At 41.8% G+C, this 21,143-nt stretch overlaps 1 protein-coding gene across 1 annotated transcript; it reads left to right on the top strand.

Moving 5' to 3' along the window:
* The first annotated feature begins 299 nt into the window (after positions 1-299).
* RHOA (ras homolog family member A) lies at positions 300-20,296 on the top strand. Its single transcript, XM_009582957.1, has 5 exons — positions 300-431; positions 11,472-11,629; positions 14,454-14,574; positions 17,916-18,046; positions 19,030-20,296. The coding sequence occupies exons 2-5, from the start codon at positions 11,474-11,476 to the stop codon at positions 19,201-19,203; spliced, it is 582 nt and encodes a 193-aa protein (XP_009581252.1). The 5' UTR covers positions 300-431; positions 11,472-11,473; the 3' UTR covers positions 19,204-20,296.
* Positions 20,297-21,143: the final 847 nt, after the last annotated feature.

Here is a 21,143-nt window from a genome sequence, read left to right as displayed (position 1 = left end):
AATTTTTTTTTTTTTAGGTTTTCAGAGTGTTGAGCTTGTATTTTAAAGGAATTAACTATATAACCCTAAAATATTGCCCTTGAGTAGCAGTGATCAGCTCCCAGTCCGTCATTTCATATAGGAAGTTGGATCCGGTTTTTACCTTGTGTATCACTTCACATTTATCTATTTCAAATTTTATTGCTTAGGACTGTTAAGGTTCTGATATTCATCACAGTATTTATAATATGCCTTTATTACCTGAACATCTTGGCATCATCAGTAAATTTTGTTGTACTGCTATTTTTCCTTGCTTTTTCAGGTCATTTAGGAATGTCGAGCTGTGCAGGTTCCACTGGTGGTCTTCTGTGAGAGCTGAGCATTTCTTTCTGTCTGGTTTCCTATCTTTCGCCAGTTATTTATCCGTACACAGGGAACTTCCCTGTAATCAGGTATTTTGATTATCTTTTTAAATTTAAAAAAAAAAAAAAAAAGTTGAATGGTATTGCACACCTAATCTGACCAGACTTGGTAATTGACACCTCTGTTTTGATATATATCTCAGCTCTGAAGATCTCTGGCCTGAGAATGGAGCGGTTTTCTGTAATTTTTTTTTTCCAGAAAGTTCTTTACATACTGCAGCAGTTTAAGGAGTTTGAAAGAATGCTAATATGCAGTAATAATAAAGAGAAGTAGGACAACCTTAATGATTATAATCCCATCAGACTAAGACATCAATCCCAGGTACAATAATGGAATAAGTAACAAAGCGTTCAGGAAAGAATTAAGGCAATGTCACTCAACCTGGACTGAAGGAAATAGAAACAATTAGTGTTAATTGTTTCAGTTTGGTTCTTAAGTACAGGTGTTCATCTTAGCCTTCGGTTAGCACTTGACAGTAATTGCACATCATTTTCAGTGAGAAACTAAGCCAGTACAAAATCAATATGGTTCATATTAAATTTAGTAGAAAGAGGACAGCTTTAAAAGGCAAGCGGAGACTCAAGTGAATCTGTGTCTAGTCAGAATGTGAAGGAGCTAGCTCTTGGGCTGTATTTCTTACCAATCACCTGGAAGAAACAAAATACTGGTACGAAAAAATTTGCAGAGGCCACATAAATGAGGAAGTGACAAATAAAACCTCATCACTAGTGCAGAAAATGTAACTAACTGCTGGAGCAAGAAGCATGTTAGGGGATTCTCTTTTATCGCCTGTTTTAAAGTCAAGATCGTCCGCACTTGCGTTAATGCAAGGAGTGAAACGTGTGCTGGGGAATTACCAAGCTGCAGCTTGTTTGCACTTGAAACGCAGCTCAGGGTGTGGTTCTCTGATACGGCGTGAGTGGATGTAACAGCACAGCCTTGTCAAAACGGGGGCATCTCTCTGGGCTCCACAGCGCCGGGGGCCTGTATTGCAGCAGCCCTGGTGCCTTTGGGGCTGCGATGGACGATGTGGGATGGGAAGGTACACAGTGCTGGGCTTCCAAGGGCCCTCCTGGCTGAAGCACTTCACAGTGACACCTCTACCACTTTGTTACTCCTTATGCTAGGAGCAGTCAGTTGATAGATCAGCCAGTCACTACTATAAAAGGTGTAAAGCTATTAAAACAAAACAAAACAAAAAAACCCCACCAAAAAAAAACCCTCTATGCTAGGATGCTTCAGTCTGGAAGGTCTGTTACATGAGCAGCAGAAAGAGGGTGAGCGAGGTAAACTGTTCACTTTCTTTCCATTTCGGAGGTAGGAGGCAGTAAAAGAAACTAATAGGGACAATCTTGAATTTGAAGGAAGTGGCTTTACACACAATGTGTAATTAAGCTGTGGGAACTCCCTGCAACAGGATGTTGTGAGTGCTGGAAGTTTACATGGGTTCAGAGGGAGTCTGGGCGAGCTCATGGAAGAGAAATCTCATGTTTGAGGTTACCGAATTCATAGGAACCACATCTAACCCAAAAAGCTCTTTGGAGGTTGGAAATGGTTGGAGGCTGGAGAGCATGGAGGGGAAAGCTTCTCGTTCCTTTTTCCTCTTCTGCTTTTCTGTAGGAATCCACTCCAAAGCTGGTCCTGAATGCCAGGCGCTGAGGTGGAGAGACCCAAGTCCCAAGTCAATGTACCTGTTTTTATATGTGTCTAGACCTGTAGCAAAGGATGGTCTGTGAGTCTCTAGATGTAGGAAGTGTAAGTTTAGCTGCAGGGACAGGTTGGTCCCCTGGTCAGTGTCTGTGCTGGAGCTGCTTGCGGGACACAGTGCTGGATGTAGAGGGTTGCACAGGACATGGCTTGGGTGTTTTAACAAAAGGTAGTTTTCCTGTTCCTGGGGGTTTTTGATTGTGCTCTGAGGCATCGTTCCTGTAAGGCACCGGCAGGTGGGCTGTATAGGGAGGGAGAGCAAAGCAAAATGTTTTGCTCTTTCCTCTGGTGGTTAGAAATCAAGAAAATGTGTCAAAATCCAAAGCAATTTTCTCCTCTGAGAGTCAGATGAATTGTATGTTATTATACAGGATTTATCCTGAAGAGGAAAGCAAGGGCAAAGGCTGTAATTTGATAGGATGAATCCAGCTTTGAGGCTTCTCATGATATCTCAGATTAGACATACTACGTCTGCATGACACACAACACGGATCTAGTACTGACTGTCGATTCAGGTTTCCTCAAAAACTTTGCACTGGCAGGCTTTATGCTGGATGAGATATCTTCTGCCCTATCGCAGCCATCATAGAGGCAGCATAAACAACGCACTGAGTGCTTAACTGAAATGCCTTGTATGCCCATGCCTATTAAACACCAACCGTGTACTTTTGGATAACTCTTTATGACTGTATAAAATTCATCAGTCATTAAGGGTTCACCGGGGCTGGCACTGAACCAACCTAAGGTTGTTAAGACCTAAGGTAGTTAAGCTGACACTGCTTCCAGCTCTGGTGATGTGGTACAAAGAGGCTTGAGCTGGTTATTTGTGGAGTTAGCTGAGACCTGGTGAGGTTTATTAGCTAGGGTTGTAACACAGCTATACTGCTCCCTGTTTAAAGCTGGCTCTGGAAATGTACAGCTATGTTTGCAAAGCACTTTTCCCAAACTAGTAAAACTTGCCAGACTTGAGCATGGTTAACACACAGTCTGAATAAACTGCTAGCAGAAAGCTGAACGCTCTGCTCAGCCTGTCCAAGGACCTTCCTGAAGGAAGGTCCAGTATTTTATCCCATTGGATACCATGCTGACCTTCTGTGTCATTTTTTCAATTGTACTTCAATCTTACAATAGAAATGTGGTTTACATTTAATGTGTGATGTCAGTAGCCTGCCCTGTGCTTTGCCAGCTTTGGGACTTTTTTCAAGTGTTAAATTTCATATGTAACCCTCCAAAAAAACCCCAGCAGATATCTTTTTCTTACCAACTGCTCCCACATAGCACTGTACTTGGAAATAGGTCTATTTTGCAGTACTGTCAAACTGCTTTATGTGCTGGATGCTGTAAGGACTATAAATATAGTTGTTTCCCAAAGGCCTTGTTAGCAATGCTTTAAATAATGTGGCTTATCAGTTTATGAATGCAAGAGTCCACAGGCAAATTTGCACAAAATTAAGTAAATTTCAGTTATTGAAATAAGCCGTGTTGACTGTTTCCTTTATAGTGGCGACTGCGTTCATGTTTTTAGTGTTTGTATTCCAATGGCTTGTAGTTGAACTGTATTTCTAGCCCAGTAATACTTGATACATGGTACCAAACGAGCATGATCACTCTGAGCATGGAGTTTGTCTTTACTTTCAGTGCAGCTGTACAGATTATTTTTATTCTGGATGCCTTCAGAAATAAAGACAATAAATAAGTGGTCACTTGCAGCATGTTTTGGTGTATGTAGTTCTTCCAGGATCTTTTAGGAACCCTGTAGCAGAAGCATGGGTCGTATCTAACTCCTTTATGTGATTGAATCACCTTTTTTCTTTTTTAATTTTTTTCTTACTCTTATTGCAGTCCCATGGCTGTTTGCTACCCATTTTGCTATTTCTGTAAGAGGTGAACTGGGGGCGTAGTTTCCTTTACTTCACAACTATTGCTGTTTAAGAGCATAGCCCATCCCGTATGGGTTATGTGGAAAAAAATAGCATGATAGCACACATAGGCTTATGTATGCTCAAAGGAGCTGATTTAAGGTAGCATGAATAGCATTTCAACAGCAAACTACAATGTTGCTGACATTTGTTTATACATACTTTCGATACTAAAAAGCGTAGTGGGGGAAAAAAAATTACAAAATTTATAATTGCTGACATTTTCCATGGGACTTCAACGGAGGAGAAGGTTGAGACACTTGCCTCCTGTTGGCAGTTAAACAGCTGGGAGATGTGGGAATCCTGGATTCTGCTCTAGAGGGGGGTGGATTTGAGCAGTTACATCCTTCTGCCATCCTTCTCCTGGCCTGTTTGCCTGCCCCCTCCCCATTCTTGGCTCATGGTCTTTGGACTGTTTCCCCCACCCAAATGCTTCATATTCAGTCTCAGTTTCTTCACTGTCTGTATACAGCTGCCCTAAAAGCAGACCTATTTGCTTTTGGGCTGATCTGCTTTCTGCTCCAAACTGTTTTGGTAGTTCTCAGTTTTGATGCCAGACCTTGCTAAACAGCCAGAAGAAAACTGGAAAAAGCCTGCTCATCCATGTCCTTTTCATCACTGGAGTCTTTGGGGAAACTCATTCCTTCTTCCCCTCAAACTTGAACAAAAGTGAGTATATTTTGAGAGTAAATTCAGGTCCTGGTGCAGAGGCAGTTCTGCCCTGTGGTAGGTAGAGGGCAGGGCTTGTCTGGTCGGGATGGGGGACACTTGCGTAGGGCTTCATCTTCTGGTCCCTCAGCCTTGCTCTTGTTCCTCCTGCTGGCCCAGGGCAGGGCTGACTGAATGAAGGGGGATATGAAGCAAGTGAGAAGACTGCCAGGCTGTAATTCGCACAATAGCAAACTGTTTAAGTGCTGAATGTGGAGGAGTCAGCAGCAAAGCAGTCTTTACAAGATTTCAAAACCCTCGCTTTCCAACATTTTGGTTCTGGTCCCTCAGCCTTGCTCTTGTTCCTCCTGCTGGCCCAGGGCAGGGCTGACTGAATGAAGGGGGATATGAAGCAAGTGAGAAGACTGCCAGGCTGTAATTCGCACAATAGCAAACTGTTTAAGTGCTGAATGTGGAGGAGTCAGCAGCAAAGCAGTCTTTACAAGATTTCAAAACCCTCGCTTTCCAACATTTTGGTTTTAAGGACTTCAGCAAGATTAAGTGGGAAAGCGTTTAAAGGATGTTTCCCCCTCAGCATCAGAAATATCATTAGTGGTCCCGCCGAACTGCTTCTGCTGAGTTCTTGTTAACATATGCATTAATCTAGATCTTTTTTGACGAAACTGTGCATTATACAAGGGATCTGCCCATATGGCATAGCAGGCAGTATAAAGTTGGTAGTAGTTGATTGGTAATTGAAATTAAATCTAGTTGGGATACCTGTGTGATGGTAAAGGGCTGTTTCTTCCACCTTATTACTTTCTCCAGGATGAGATCCAGAGTGAGACAGGCAAACCTGGCATGTTTTTTACCAGCTTATCCAACTTCAGAATGTCAACTGCGTGTCCACAATCCTCATTCGTGCTGTGTGGCCTTGGGATTTGCCAGGAGAGGAGGCACTGGAAATGTTGTTCCTTGGAAAAATAAATAGCATGCTGAAGAGAAGAGGCAAATTCCATTGCAGTAAACAATAATACTTGAAGGGGGAGTACATTTAAAATATGGAAAAAACTATTTTCCCCATTTCTTATTCTTCTGGAGTATTTGCTAGATTCTCTTAACAAGCAGGGCTTTATGCTGCATGAGTCTTGGAGCGTCACTGCACGTAGAAATAGCAGCCTCATGTAACAAGGATATTAGTGTGGCAACTCTCAGCAAACAGGAGCTCCTTGTGTTGTAACCTCCTGTGATGTTAGTGGGATTGAGTAAACGATTCTAAAGCTCTTGTAATACCTGTGAAAGGCACTGGCCTAGGTTGAGGAAATGTCATAATTGAATCTCTTCCATTCAGATGAGTCACTTGAATCATGTTGTGAGAGTTTCCACTTTGAATCTAGCAGACTAGCTGGTTTTAAGAATCCTATAAATGCAAAGGTGGGAGGAGTGGTTCATTTAAGAGTAGGAAAAATTGCAGATCTGTCGTCTTACTGCAGAAGATGGCACAGATTCCCCTAGAAGATCACTGCAGCCATTCTGTTACACTATTTGGGATAGAATATTTCTTGCTCAGTGTTCTGTGTGCATCGCCAGTGATGCTGTTCCAGCAGCTTTCTGGATTTATTGGTCTCTCCCTGCTCTATGCATTGCGTAAAAGGATGAATGTGTAGTGCCTGTGTTCAGTTACAGTGAGGTAGTGGTAGCTTGGATTTGGTCTGTTTGTAATATCCTCTTAAGTAGTTCATATACGTTTTTTTACCTCTAAATGTAGACACATACTCACTGGTGACAGGCTGTATTGCAGCAAATACTAACTTGCATGTAACGTAAGCACCGTACATCTTAAATGAAACTTTTTAGGCTAGCAAAGTGCTGTTTGATTCCTGTCAAAACATACTGCTGATCCAAATTTGATGTATTTCTAGGCTTCAGAATACTTGATTAAGAAAACCAGAGCATGTCAAAATGCAGCAGAAAGACCCGACTGCTGTGAATGCTGTTAGTGCTGTCCTTGTGATCTGCACCACTAAGATGTAGCTCCATTCTAAGCAATCAATTTTTTTCTCTATTGTACTATGGAGATGTTGCTTTTCTGAGTATTTGCCAGACCTAAAAATCCCTTTTAGCTACCCACTGGATAGGAATTTTAACTAAAAATAATTAGCTAAAAGATGCTGATCTGTACACTGAATTCTCTAGATTAGGAGATTATTATTGTAAATATGCTTAATGCACGGATTACAGGATGCTGTTGCCGTGGCCAGATATCTGCTAAAATTTGAAAAACAAATATGGGGGTTTTGGACATGTAGCATCACTAGAACAATTTCCATACGCATGGAGACCTTCAGTGATACAATCAAGATGACTCCGTCATGAGAAGAAAGCTGGGTGCACGGCCAACAGCAGTGTTCCATCTTTGAACATCCGCACGTTGAACAGAAGTGAAGTATATTGTTCTGGCAGCAAGTAAGGGTTCAACCTCACCAGTAGAAAAGAAGTTTCAAGTACCATAAAGCTGTAAAGTTCGTAACCACTAATGTCAGGAAGAAACAAGCAGTTGTGATGTTTGGTCACTTCCTTCCGAGGTTGATGGAGGGGTCTATTCAGTGATCAGACCTGACATCCTGAGGCGTCTCTGTCTACCCAGCATTTATAATCTGAGCTGTTTCTGAAAATTTGTTGAGGTCCATAAACAAACTAGCCTCAGCCTGTGCTGGGGCAACGCTTGAGGTAAGCAAATCAGAAGCAACTCCTAGGGATTTGGAGGCAAGTGAAAGCTTCAAGGATAGAAGTGGTGATCTTTGCATCCTGAATTGAATTTTATACACACATTTGTTCCAAGGACATTATGCAGAGGGAATTCTTCTGTAGTAATGCTCTGGAAGGTGAAACTGAGGTAAAAAAGGTGAGGATGCCGTAGGTCACTAAGAAAAGGTAAGGTGGCTGAGGCTTCTTGTGAGCATCTTGGCAGGATCCTCTAGAAGTTGGTGATCAGGGGATTTTAATTACCTAGATGTTCGATGTACCAGATTAGAAGACTGTTCGGCAGGTTTGAGATGTCCTGGTGACCAACCTGCACATAAAAAAGTGAGCAGGGCAGAGTCTCATGGGGTGGATCCTAAGCAGTGGGAAGGAAGTGCTTGAGCATACACTGCTGAAGGGCACCTTGATTGACAGAGTGGTCTTCCACGTTGGGTCCAAATAATGTCAACAGATCTCAGGAAAGATTCAGACAGGGAGAGTTTTGCGATAGGCTTTTCTCAGGAAAGAGATACTGAGATCAAATAAAACTCCTGAAATAATTTTTTATATATATATGTAACGTTCTAGCTGATTTTTTTAAGGGAAGGGTTTGTAGAAAGCACTACATTAAATGATGATTTTTTTACAGAATTGCAGTTTTCTTGTAGACCTTAGGCATAACTATGTAGAAGGCCAAAGCATAAAATGAGATTCAACTGGCAAGGAACACTTTAAAAAAAAAATGTAGAGTGACGGAAGTATTTAGAGGAAGATAAAGGAAGAGTTGATCTGATAATCCACAGAAAAAGACAGTTATCCATAGGTGATGCCAAAAAGGTCACCTACCCTAGGTGCTATTGCAGGTGAGACAAGTGATCAAGGGCCAGAGCCCCAGCCAGCCACTAGCACAGAAGGGAGAAGGAGGGAGGATACTGAAGAAGGACAGGTTATGCCATTCCGTCATCCACCTACTTTGTCTCCAGTGTGGTTTCATCAATGACCTAGATAATTATCTGGGAGTCATGATTATTAAACTTCCATCTGAGAAAGGCTATGATTAAGCTGGAGGACAGAACTAGAACTTGGAGGTAGAATAAAACATCAGTCAGAGGAAGGATAAATAAAAGCATGACAGTAGAACATTCAGCTGTCTGAATAGAGAGCAACTTACTATGTAGCAGTCCTAATGAAAAAGATCTGGGAGTTATCATGAATTAAAAGCTGAATGTATCAACAGTGTTGTCTTCTGGGGAGGGAAAAAGAAAAAAAAAGACATACGCTTCAGTATGGTGCTTAAGCAGCAGTACATCCTGGAAGATCAAAAAAATAATCCTTCAGCTCTAGTTAATGTTGGTAAAGCCGTAGGTGAAATACTGGATTCAGCTTTTGCGCTCTATGCTTTGGTAAATTTGTGCCAGTTGGACTGTGCCCAGAGGGGAGCAAGAGGAAAGTCTAGAAAATATGATTTACAGAGAAGGCTTGAATAAACTGGAATTGTTTTGCCTGAAGAGAAGACTAAATGAGGGCATGTATTCTCAACTGCACTAGGGAAAGGGAATAATCTATTCTCTTATGCCCGTGACAAATAGGATAAACAGTAGTGGGCTTACATTACATCAAAGAAGGTTGAGGATACACATTGGGGGAAATTTTCTCATAGTAAATATTGTGGAGCAGAGGAGTAGACGGCTTCAGAAGTTTTGTAGGACTCAGCATTTCAGTTTTTAAGGGCAGATTAGACAAAGCTGACAGTAGGTAGAACTTGTAAGTAGTTGATCTTGACTTGGTACAGAGGACAGATGATTTCCAGTTCTGTAAAAATCAAATATTACCATTGCTAGAAAGTATTCAGAACCATCTAAAACCACTGAAAGAAAACCTTTTTAAAGCTTGGATCATTTTAAATCTTCCGCAAGTGTAAAAATAATCCCAAATCCCTAAGGTAAATAACTTGAATGTGTGGACATATATATTCACAAGGTGAAAGAAGCTCATTTCAGAGATAGATTTGGATTACTTAAGCAGTTGTGTCTGACAAAGCTGTGCTCTACAAGTCCTTGAGCTGCTTGATGGGCTGAAATGGTCCTTCTCTGTTTACACCTGGAGCAGAAGTACAGGATCTCTGTAATATCCACTGCTTCTCCACCACCAATAGTATTAAAGGCTGCTTTTAGATGACTAGTTTTACCTTTTTACTTAGTTTCGTAAGGCAAGAGAAGAGGCGGAAAGGAGAAAACATTTTTGCTATGTCTTTTAATTCTCTTCTGTGCTTCTTTGAGCCCTTCGCTCCTCACCAGCAGCCCTAGTCATCCTCACAGAGCTTTGTACTGGGATTGTCATGGCAAAAGTTAATCACAAGGGTGCTCCCTCTGTGGTATTTTGGTCATGCAATGGTAGGTATTATGGTAGTGTTGCTGTTTGCTCCATTTCCAGGAAGCTTCACGGGATGACTAAGCAGCTTCCCCTGGAGTGCCTTCATGTTATGGAGAAGAAAGTAGTTATGGGTCTGTCCTCATTCCAGTCCCTTGTAGCCAGGTCCCTCCCTAAATCTCTGGCTTGTTCCTGCAATGGTCACAAATAAATGCCTAGGAAAAAGAAAGAAGAGAGCAGGTACATATATAGTGCTTCCCAAAGTACTCTCTCAGCCTCAAAGTACTTTTTTCTAAGGCAGATGCGGTTTCTGCATTCTTTAACTCACTCGGGAAGCTGTTTTCCATGTACTTGCCCAGTCTCCTTTAGGCCTCTATAAATTTCTTGTGTCCACAACATCCTCTTGTTGGAGTTCCCAAGGCCCAAGACCTGGTGGGCTTGAACCCTTTTCTACTATATTTGTATTGCCCCCCTTGCATTTGTTTGTGGGAAGTGATGATGAATAATCTATCCCTATCCATACTATTTGGGCCACTTGTGACTCTGTAGAAATTTGCCAAATCCAACACAATCATCTCTTTCAGTCCCACTCTGACTCTAGGCTTTCACTAAACCTATTCAAGCTTTCATAACGTCTTTTTGAGGCTAAAGTTGCATGTGAGCAAGCCACGGATTTGGACGGTGGTCGTATCATTGTTCTGTTCCCTTCCTAGCAGTTCCTGCTGTTTGATTTTGTTCCTTTTGACTGCTACCAAGATCATGTTTCCAGGAGCTTGATACTTGACCCAAGATTTTGGTCATGAAGTGTGATCATCAGCTTAGAGCCCCATGTCTTACATTTGAAGTTTGGACAATTTTTCTCCTTGTGTGCGTTATCAGATATACATTTACCGTGAACTGTCTGGAATAACTTCGTATCATTAACAAACCGTCAGATCACTGTTCACACTGGCTTCTGTGTTGCCAATATCAATACATTGAAGAGCAGAGATCTGTGTGGAGCACCATGGTGGTGTTTCCCTCTGTGTCCCCCCTTTACTTAATGTAAGCAGATAGCAGGCAAAATAACCTGATAACAGCTATGTCCAGCAAAGCAGATTGAGTGGGATGTGTACTTCCAAAATCCTTTGCAGTGTGGTAGTTGTAATTCGAGGAACAGACTGGTTACTTTGAGATCCTTCTGTTGGTGCTCTGACGTGGCAGCAGAGTGCTCCTCAGGCCAGCTGGCTTCCACACAGCTTCTGGCACTTTGTAGTTAAGACAACTCAGCATGACAAGAAAATGTTACTGCCCTCGAATTGAAGCATCTCTTATTCGATTACCTAAAAGACGTTTTTCAGAAGGTGCTCTAGGACAGTGCTGCTTGCTCACTCGCTGTCTCTGGACATTCCTAGCTCAACCTTTAGAATAGGTAAAGAAATGCAAAACCAGGCTGGTCTCCTCTCCTTTCTATTATTTTTGCACCCAGTGGTTCACCAGTGTGTTGACAAGTCCTGGGGAATGTTTTTCTCAAAAGGATGGGGATTTGAACTTGTGTGATTCCAAATACCTGTCAGTGTCTCTAATGGACATGTAGACCCCATTTAAAAGTTCTTTAATTTGAAACTTAGTGGTTGTTAATTATTAGCATCTCAGTTAAAAGCTGTAGCGGAAGAATTAATAAGTTGTCATTTTGTTTTTCAGCTATGGCAGCCATTCGAAAAAAGCTGGTTATAGTGGGTGATGGTGCCTGTGGAAAGACCTGTCTGCTGATTGTATTTAGCAAAGACCAGTTCCCTGAAGTGTATGTTCCCACCGTCTTTGAAAATTATGTAGCAGATATTGAAGTGGATGGAAAGCAGGTATGTGTACACTTCTGTAACAGTCAAAATGAACTTGCATTTATTCAGAATAGCATGGAGATCTCTACACTTCTTTAATAAGTGGTTAGTACACATGCTTAGTGCTTATGTTGTAGTTCCTGTGGAAAAAATATTGCCCTTGCTAGAATCTGCTTCTGTCCAATGTCTGTTTAACAACCTATTTCTAACCTTACACAAGTTGAGATTTTAAAAAACATACAGTTACTCCAAGTAAAATGTTGCAGTAGGTGGGAGGGAACGGAGCAATTCAAAGACATGCCTCCACGCTGAGGACACTGGGCTGCTAGCCTTTGGAATTGCATAGTGGAGTCCCTGTTTTGATGGGGACCTGGTATTGTGATTAACAAAGACTAGTTCCTGGAGAGAGTCTTTTTTCATACTCACTCCTGGTCACGTGCAGGATCTTCTTCAGAAGAGATGACTGACAGGCTTCAAAGGGATTCGACTTTTGTAGTGTACACAAGCATCATCTGTCCTACTTGTCTGAAGGAATGCAATTCTTAGCAGCCAGGCGTACCCACAGCTCACTGAGCTTCATTTTAATTTGTACTTCAGTAAATTAATTATTAAAATATTTCATTTTAGTTTTAAATATTTTGGAAATCAGTTTTCAGTCTCTGTGACCTCTGAGTCCTTTTGTTTGCCAAACAAGCAAACATGGCAGACACCTGCTCCAAGAGGCAGTTTTCAGAAGGCTGCTCCCTGAACGCCAGATAGGTTGCCTTCTGCATTTATATCACGCAAGGTAGTTTGTGATGTGTAAAATTGTCACTTTCCAAGATACTCCGGAAGCACACAAAGCAGAAACTTTGCACCTTGAAAGCTCACTATGTTCAAACCCTTTTAGGCAGCCATGGCATATGTCTGTTTTCTTACTGTAACCACACGGAGCTGACCTCTGCCATGGGTCCTCATGTCAAGCATGTTTTCGATGCTGACGCTGCTGAGCTTCCCTGTCTCGCCCCTTGCTGTGACATGTGCCTTTGCTCTGGGTTCAGGTACAGCCAGAACATCTTTCAGTCAGTTCTAGTTCAGATGCAGTGACAGATTGATTGAAACTGCTCAGTTTCGATCCTGATTTGAGCAAAAACTTTTTGAGCTAGTTTTGGGCTTTATGTTAAATTCAATTTCCTACTGTTACAGGCATGGATTATTTATGGATTATTTATGGTTTTAGTCATGATAGTTCATGCTATTTGAGTCTAAAAAGAGCTTTTCTCTCCCATGATATGAATGGATAAAATAAAATTTACTTTTAGACTAACATTAGAAGATATTTTCCCCTCAGGTGACAGTTTCTGCAGTTTCTGTATTGTATCTTAGACTATGGACTATTGTTTAAAATATGTATGATATCAATTTCTTTCTCTTATCACCTAGACAAACTTCCTCATTCCCTTCTGCCTGAATCTTTGCATCTCTAAATGGGTTGAACAGAGTTGTGCCCTATCAGCTGTATGCAGCTGGTACCTAAATAAAAATTGCATGAGCAGCTTGAGCAGTGCATTTTCTGTTGTGGAAATGTCAGCTGAATTTTTTGTAACTAGATGACATTCTTTATCTAAGCATTTTGTCTTCTGAAAACTTGATTACAAAAGTTTGTAGGAGAGCAGTGTTTAAGACTGTTCTGTTTGACAGCCGCTTACATCTGTCTTCCTAGAAAAGCATTACCAGAAATGTTCAGAAGCCATGTGAAGACAAAACAGTGATGGTACAAGATGTGTTCTTTTATGTAGAGCAAAGGAGCTGATTTCAGTGTCATGTGAGGGAACCCTCAACAGACATCTCTGTAAAAAAAATGAACGTTTGCCACAAAATCCACATTTGCAAATGCAAATGCAGAGGTGACTCTGAGAGGAGTATTTCTGACTGAAATACAGAAGAATTTTTTTGTATATGCATGCAACTAAAGCTTTGAATTTTCATAATTTAACCAGACAGTTGCATTGCATGTTCAAGCTCACATTTGGGTGCCAGTTCTGCCCATCTATCTTTGTCTGAGCTGCTGTGGACTTTTTTCCTGTAATTTTTGAATGTAAGAGCTTGAACAAGAAGGAACCCATTCCATTGCAAAGGCAGATGCGTCAGAGAATCTCAAGCAAGAGTATACCTTAAGAGCTTGATTCTAGTTTTTAAATTTCCTAGTTTAAAGATTGGCTATTCCTTCTACAGTTTTAAACAATCCTATTGGGATGTTCTCCCCTAGCTCCACCATAAGTAGAAATATTGAGAACATTAGCTATTTTACTCAGTTCTTAGTAACAAGAAGCTTTACAGGCAAATCAGCTTTATTTCAAAGCAAATTACAAGTGTAAATGTCTGCTGTGATGGAGTTTTAATGAATTTGTGCACAAGTAAGTACAATCTTGATATTTCTTAGTCACTACAGGTTCCAGCTGTAAATGAATTGAAAATGTGCATAATCCTAAAAGTATATACTTAGAAAGTCCACTTTCACTGAATACTGGTGTTTCTGGAATGCTTATCAGAGAGATTCCCAGCCCTTTGGAGCCGATTCCCTTTGATTCTTCCGTCTTGCTTTTCTGCTGGTAGCTTTTATGTCCTTTCAGAGAATTGACACTGGTCATGGATATAAAGAAAAGTCTCATAAGACACAATAGATTGAATTTTGGAGTTATGGAACGTAAAATTTCTAATAGTTCTCCTGTCAAAGCTGTTTGTCTTGTAGTCTTCTTTTGAGTGATGTTAACTGAAATATTTTATCTACTTGTCTTGGGTTACTAGCTTCTGAATTAAAACTTCCCTGGTGATCTAGCTAACTGCCGTGATCTTTCTTCTGCAGGTTGAGTTGGCTTTGTGGGATACAGCAGGACAAGAAGACTATGATCGACTTAGACCGCTTTCTTATCCAGATACTGATGTTATACTTATGTGTTTTTCAATTGATAGTCCTGATAGTTTAGGTAAGTAGATCACTAATTGAATCGGAACTACATCTCTGTGTCACTGTATTCTGCTTGGAAATCGTGCTGTAAAATATATTTTCCTTCATGTGCTGTATAATGATTGAGAGCATTCCTAATTTCAAAATTCATACTGGTTTGAATGTATAGTTTTCAGACATTAAGATCTTACTCTTCAACAATGCTGAGTGGCATTTTGTAAGCCTCAGCAGCATGCTGTGTTTACCCAGGGCTCTGCTGCGTAATTTGAGCAACACTTAGCAGGGACGCAGCTCCCTGGCCTAGATCAGCACCCCCAACCCAGCAACGTTGTCTGGTGGGCCAAGGCAGCGTGCTGGAGGGCTCGTCCCTTGGGAGGTGCTGCCTTGGTGACCACAAGCAAGCAGGAAGGCTGTAGCTGCACTCTGCTGTGTCCGGGAGCCCTGTGAGTACATGAGGTGTCCACTGAGTGGCATGGCCCACCCAAGGTTTGATTTTATTTTACTTTTTTTTTTATTTCTCCTTGAAAATTGCAGGTTCTTACACACTCGAGACCACACTATAGCCAGGAAAATAGAGTAACTTCCTTTCTGTGTAAGTGGGAAAGCTAGCTTTTGCTAGCTTTTTCATCCCTTCCACCATCCTCATCCCCTCCTTTTATTCAAGAGAGATCAGCTTGAAACACTCTGAGTTATTAATCCCAAATAGCCTGGGGGTTTTTGCTCTCTGCTTGGTGCGTGAAAAACATGAGCAGGAGGAGGGGCTTGCACTGAAAGGGGGGTCGCTCTCTCACTGGTGAAAATTATCAGAGGCTGGAGATTTATACTCTCCTAGTCTGCTTTCCAGTGTCTGACATCTGCTTGTGATGGAGAAGATGAGAATAAAAGTGTTGCCTGATTTATGATTTCTGAGCTCCAAAAACATACATTTCAAAAATCTGTGTATTAGATAGGTACCTCTTCTGTGTGGAGTCCAAGACTGAAATCTTCACTGATTGATTTATAAATCTGATGCATAGATATCGATGTATTTGATCTTACAAAGACGTTTTTGAAAAGGGTAAGGAGCAGGAGATAGAGGTACTCTTATTTCTAAGACTCTAAGACTTTCTAAGTCTCTGGAACTTTGATTTCTGTCCCTTTAAAATGGTAATCAATCCATCTATCCACTGTAGTCTCCTAAACAAATACATCGTGGTAGCATTTTCTTAAACAAGTGAATTTCTGTAAAAATTCCTTTATCTACTTCTCACCAGTGGGATTTGTTCACTAGTGGCTATTTGTGAGGTTTCTTATTGGAATGCAGATAATGTTAAGGTAGATCTTTAGGCACATCGATTCTGTGTCTATGTGCGTATGACCAGCGGTACTCTGACAAGAACCTTCTGTACAGTGACTGACTGCTGCTTGCTTGTAACTGGTCAAAATTATTTCCCTGCATTGGGCAGCTCCTAGCCAGGAAAAGTGAGAGACCCCTCTGCTTTATCTATTAACGAGAGGTGTCAAATTATTTTAACTGGTGCTCATAAATGGAATACCAGTTCTCTCTAATGTATTAAACCACTGAATCCTTTAGAGTTTGCTGCCGCCAGGGTAATCGCGATCACTGCAAGCTGTCGTTAGAGAGGCTTTTTTACTACACCACTGATCTATCTTACGGATGAACCCTGCCTCCCAGAGTTGTCTTAGGAAAAAACAAGAATGAGACAAAAAGGATCCAGAAGCGCAGAAATGCAGTTAATGGAAGGATTAGTCCTGAATGCAGCTACCACATCGGTTGAAAAATACTATTCCTGCCACAATTCACAGAAGGTTTGAGTAAATGACCAAATAAAACATTCCTTAAGATGTTACAGGGGCGTTACACGTTCCGTCCGACTGGGGTCATGTTTGGTAGCTGCTCAGTCTCGTTTCTTGCCTTGCCTCCGAAGGGTAGCAGCCGTTGAACAGGCAGTTGGGTGTGAAATCGTCTTTTTAGAAAAATCAGTGCCAGCTTGATATCTGGGAAATCCTGACCTCTCTCTTCATCACTTCCACCTGATCCTGTGTTTAGAGACATCTTTAATTGTCTTTGTCTCTCTCCAAAACAATTTGAGGTTTAGTTGGCAGCGGTGCTGTGGTCGTGCCTGGTGTGGCTGTAAACAGCTACGTGCAAGGTTTGAGCTGTGCTCACTTCTCTGGCACATGCTACTCCCCTGGCAGCTGGAGAGCTAACTGCCCTCACCTCCCTGGAAACAAGAGGGGTTACTGAACCCTGAGACAGGGGGAGAGGGGTTTCATTAAGTCAAGTCTGATCCTGGCCATTTTTTCCTCCCTTCCTGCTGGCCGGTATCGGGGCGCCTGTGTCCTGGGAGCAGTGGAGGGAGCGCTGGGCTGCCACATGGCTTTTCAGGTGTGCAGCATCTAGAGGCCGGCACCCCCTGAGCACTCCAGGTGCAGAATTGCTGTTTTGGCTGTAGTGCAAAAACTGGCTTCAAAATGCTTGTCTAAGTTGTTCTTTCAAGCAAGAAAACAATGCCATGATAGTTACTGTCTCTTCAAAAGCTGAATGGAATTCCGTGAAGATAAAAAGGGGTTATGTAGCCTGCAGGTACATCCACTGGTGAATCTCAGATATCTGAGAGCTTCTGAAAACAAAGCTGAATGTTTTGGGCTGCTCAACACTTCCTGCTATGTAGGATTTGTCAAGGTTTTGCTTTCAAAAGCCCTCAAGTCTTCCATTTGCAGCTCCATTTAAAAAAAAGTCATGTGGGGAAGTTACGTTAAGAGGAGAAAGTTTCTTGTATATGAGCGCAAATTCATTTGCTGCAGATAGGGAGAAATGGCAAATCTGCAGATTACTTGCACAAAGTCTTTGTTTCTGTGCATCTGTAATTAGCGTATAGAACAACATTTCTGCTACAGTTAATGGGAGAGTTCGGAGTGGTTGTTTGATGTAGCTTTTTGAAAGGAAGAAGCGATGTAAAAACTTATGTGTCAGGGTTGTGCCCGTCTTTAGCTTCCAGAGATAAATAAAATGTTTCTCTTGAAGCAAAATATTCCATAACACTCTACTTCAGAATTCTGCATGCTGTTCTTTGAAGTACCTTATGCTAACCCTTGTCAAGTAGCTATTGAGAAATGTAGAGAAGCCAAGAGTTTAGGTGTCCTTCAGCCTCAAAATTACCGTAGACAGGCTTGTCTTTTTTGTTAATACCAGAACAGGTCTATTTACTTCCCAAATTAAGAGTAGAAAAAAGGGCATCAGTGTGGATTAGCAAGCTAGAACCACTCACGCAGCAGATAAAAGCTTTAAAATAAAACTCTCCCCAGAAGCGGGTTTTAGTACAGTCGTACTTCTTTTTTTTTTTTTTCTTTTTTCAGAAAACATCCCAGAGAAGTGGACCCCGGAGGTGAAGCATTTCTGCCCCAACGTGCCTATCATCTTGGTAGGAAACAAGAAGGACCTGAGGAATGATGAGCACACAAGACGAGAGCTGGCCAAAATGAAGCAGGCAGGTTCCTTTCTGATAGTCTTACAATAAATGAAGAAAGCGTATAGCGGTTGCACCAGAGCATTAAATGGGCATCCGCAGCTTGCTGCCAGCTTCCTATGGGTTCCGTAATGAAGACTTATCCATGACAAAAACCAGAAAGTATATATTACCTTTAATTGAATGTTTCTTTTTTCATATTTGGAGATTTAATTTTTAGAAAAGGGCGTTCTCAAAAATGAAAATGGCTACATTGGGTTACTAACAGTCAGCTGCTCTCCGTGCTGGAGAGCTGGATCCCTGAGGTAGAAAGGAATTAATTGGGAGACATCAGCATGTCAAGTGCGTGCACACTCAAGTTGTTCTTTATTTTGTATGTTCAGCATGTGAAAGGAAACAGTTCTGTTGGTAGGTGTTTTGAGGTGATAACCAGAGGTGCTGTAGCTCATTCCTGAGCCTATCACTAGGTTCCATTTTCAGATCATGTGTGAAACCCCCAGCTTGGGTGTGGGACTGCAGATAATTCTGCTCTGTCCTGGAATTTCTGCTTGTGTTGCACAATATTTGTTTTTATACAAAGACTGAGGCATTAATTTTGGGATTTGTTCATAGGCTTTTGTTACAATTGTGGCAATGGGTTGCATCAATGTTTCCTCTGAAATAAGCAATCTTTTGCTCAAGTTTCAAAGGCTCTTGTGGCCTTTAAGCTCAGAGGTGTTAGAAAACCGATTGGTGCAGTATGCAAACATATACCCGTCTGTGTAATCCAGGCTGAGCTGCATGCTGCATTTTGAGAAAATTAGCAAATTTTATTTTAAATCTGCCTTTATTATTTACAGGATCGCTCTCAGGGGGGCAATTAATTATTAATTAACCAATTAATTATGTGCATTTAATCCAGAAATTCCTTTGCCTTTGTTGGGAAGCTGGGTGGGAAAGGGAGGACGGGTGCACGTTGGTGTGGCTTTGGATTGTTCTCACCTGTTGCTTCTGTGCTGTTACAGGAGCCTGTCAAACCCGAAGAAGGAAGAGATATGGCAAACCGCATTGGTGCATTTGGGTATATGGAGTGTTCGGCAAAGACCAAAGACGGTGTGAGGGAGGTTTTTGAAATGGCCACTAGAGCTGCTTTGCAAGCCCGGCGTGGCAAGAAAAAGTCCGGGTGCCTTCTCTTATAAAGTGTGGCCAGAGGAAGATGGCCAAAGCAGCACCCTGCACTTGAGTAATTTTGAAGTGCTGTTTATTAATCTTAGTGTATGATTACTGGCCTTTTTCATTATCTATAATTTACTTAAGAGATTTAAAAATCGAGTCATCTTGCTACCAGTATTTAGAAGCCAACCATGATTTTTATAACAATCTGCATCAAATTCATCTGTGCACCCAAGGTTAACCTCAACATTCCTCTAACAAACCTTTTCTGCACTCACAGGATATGCCAGGCGCTAATTGAAGACAATTCTCTATCTTCTTTCTTCTCTCTAGAAAGAGAAAAAGCTGTCAACACAGAGGATTGGTCTGTAACTACTTTATAACTAACGTCCTATTCTAATTGAGTACAACAGTTACATGGCTGTATGTGGAATCAAGCGTAGCTTCAGTGCTATCACATTTAGGAAGATCTGATTTTCATGGCTCAGTGGTGTAAAACATTAGTTTGAAAATGTGATCACTCTGAAATGACCAAGTCCCATTCAGCTAAGGAAAAGTGAGGGTTCTGTGGTTTCATGTTAGTTACCTTTTAGTTACTGTGTAATTAGTGCCAGTTTAAATGTATGTTACCAAAAATAAATCTATTTACCCCAGCTTAGATGTAGTATTTTTTGTATAATTGGATTTCCTAATACTGTTACTTGTAACCTCTGCGTTAAGGTGTTCTGGGTTTTTTAAGAAACTGTATTTGAAAATAAAGTCCGATGGAAAGCAGCTGATCCTCTTCCCCTGTTCATTTGTAAGAGTCTGACCCATTTGAATGATTTGAGTGGTCTGCATACCCAGGAGGAGTTTTTTCCATGACGTGCCGTAGGGATGAGAAAAGACAGCCTGCTCACACTCAAAGCTTCTGAACTGTTCAGTTGCCTTAAGTTCATTGCTGGACCCAGTTTCAAAACTAAAAAAAAAAAGAAACTTTTTGTGTAAGTTTGGTTACCATGTAGTGATCAGACTCCTAACCTGTGAACTTCTTGCTGTTCTGCAGCCGACTAAACTCTTTCTGTATTTTCATTTTTCCAACAACTAATAGAATAAAGGCAGTTTTCTAAGCTCCCTGTATCCTGGTGTCTGTATTCCTCACTCTGGGTTTTTGGCCCAGCGTCTGACAGCCTGAATCAGAAATACCATTTTTGATACAACTGTGATAGGATTTGCTGAGCAGTTGCAAGTGCTTTAATACTCATTTTTGTTTCCCAGCAAGTGATGGCCCATCCGCTGCTCGCAGCAGTTCCCGAACACTGCAGCAGAGCAGAGATGGAATCCCTTGCCCTGCCTGGCCCCTGAGATGAGCGGCAAAGCTTCTCAGGAGCTTCTTTTGATACTCAAACCAGATGAGGGTACATCAGTCGAGTTGAATTTGTCGATCTTGAGCATGGGAATAGACGAGCAGGAGGAGGCTACGTAGGAGGGGAGTGTAGGAAGAAGGGAGAAGTTGCTGTAGAAGCATGCGATGGCATGCAGCGTGCTGGTCTGCACTGTCACATACCCCACGCGCTGCACTGGAGCACGTGTGAGATGTTGCGCATGGCAAAACACTTGCCGTGCCGTTTTCATGAGGGACGCCTTCAAGCGCTGCAACGACGGATGGGCTCAAGGTATGGGCCATTGTGCTGCACCTACGCTGGAGAGCAGATTGTGCTTCTGCTGGGTGAGAAATGGTAGGGAGCAGCAGTGTGCACCTCCACGCCTGCACTGGTATTTACGGCAGCTGCTGTTGAGCTGGGGGGGCTCTGCCCGCAGGGCTGGGCAGGAGGGACTCCAGTTGCTGATGACAATCCATGTATGTGAGCACCTAGCTGCACCCAAGTTATGTCCTAAAAAATGCCAATGCCACTTTTTTTTTTCTTTTTTTCTTTTATGGACAATGTTCCTGATTCCTTTTCCTGCAACAAAGGAGAAACGGACC

Source organism: Fulmarus glacialis, unplaced genomic scaffold (genome assembly GCF_000690835.1).
Source record: "Fulmarus glacialis isolate BGI_N327 unplaced genomic scaffold, ASM69083v1 scaffold33918, whole genome shotgun sequence".
Lineage (NCBI taxonomy): Eukaryota > Metazoa > Chordata > Aves > Procellariiformes > Procellariidae > Fulmarus > Fulmarus glacialis.
Note: the sequence above shows the minus strand (reverse complement) of the source record. Positions and strands in the feature narration are given on the sequence as shown.

Coding starts and splice junctions, on each gene's coding strand:
- RHOA (XM_009582957.1), top strand. CDS start 11,474: ATGGCAGCCATTCGAAAAAAGCTGGTTATAGTGGGTGATGGTGCCTGT. Junction 11,630..14,453: donor TTGAAGTGGATGGAAAGCAG/GTATGTGTACAC, acceptor TTTCTTCTGCAG/GTTGAGTTGGCTTTGTGGGA. Junction 18,047..19,029: donor AGCTGGCCAAAATGAAGCAG/GCAGGTTCCTTT, acceptor GTGCTGTTACAG/GAGCCTGTCAAACCCGAAGA.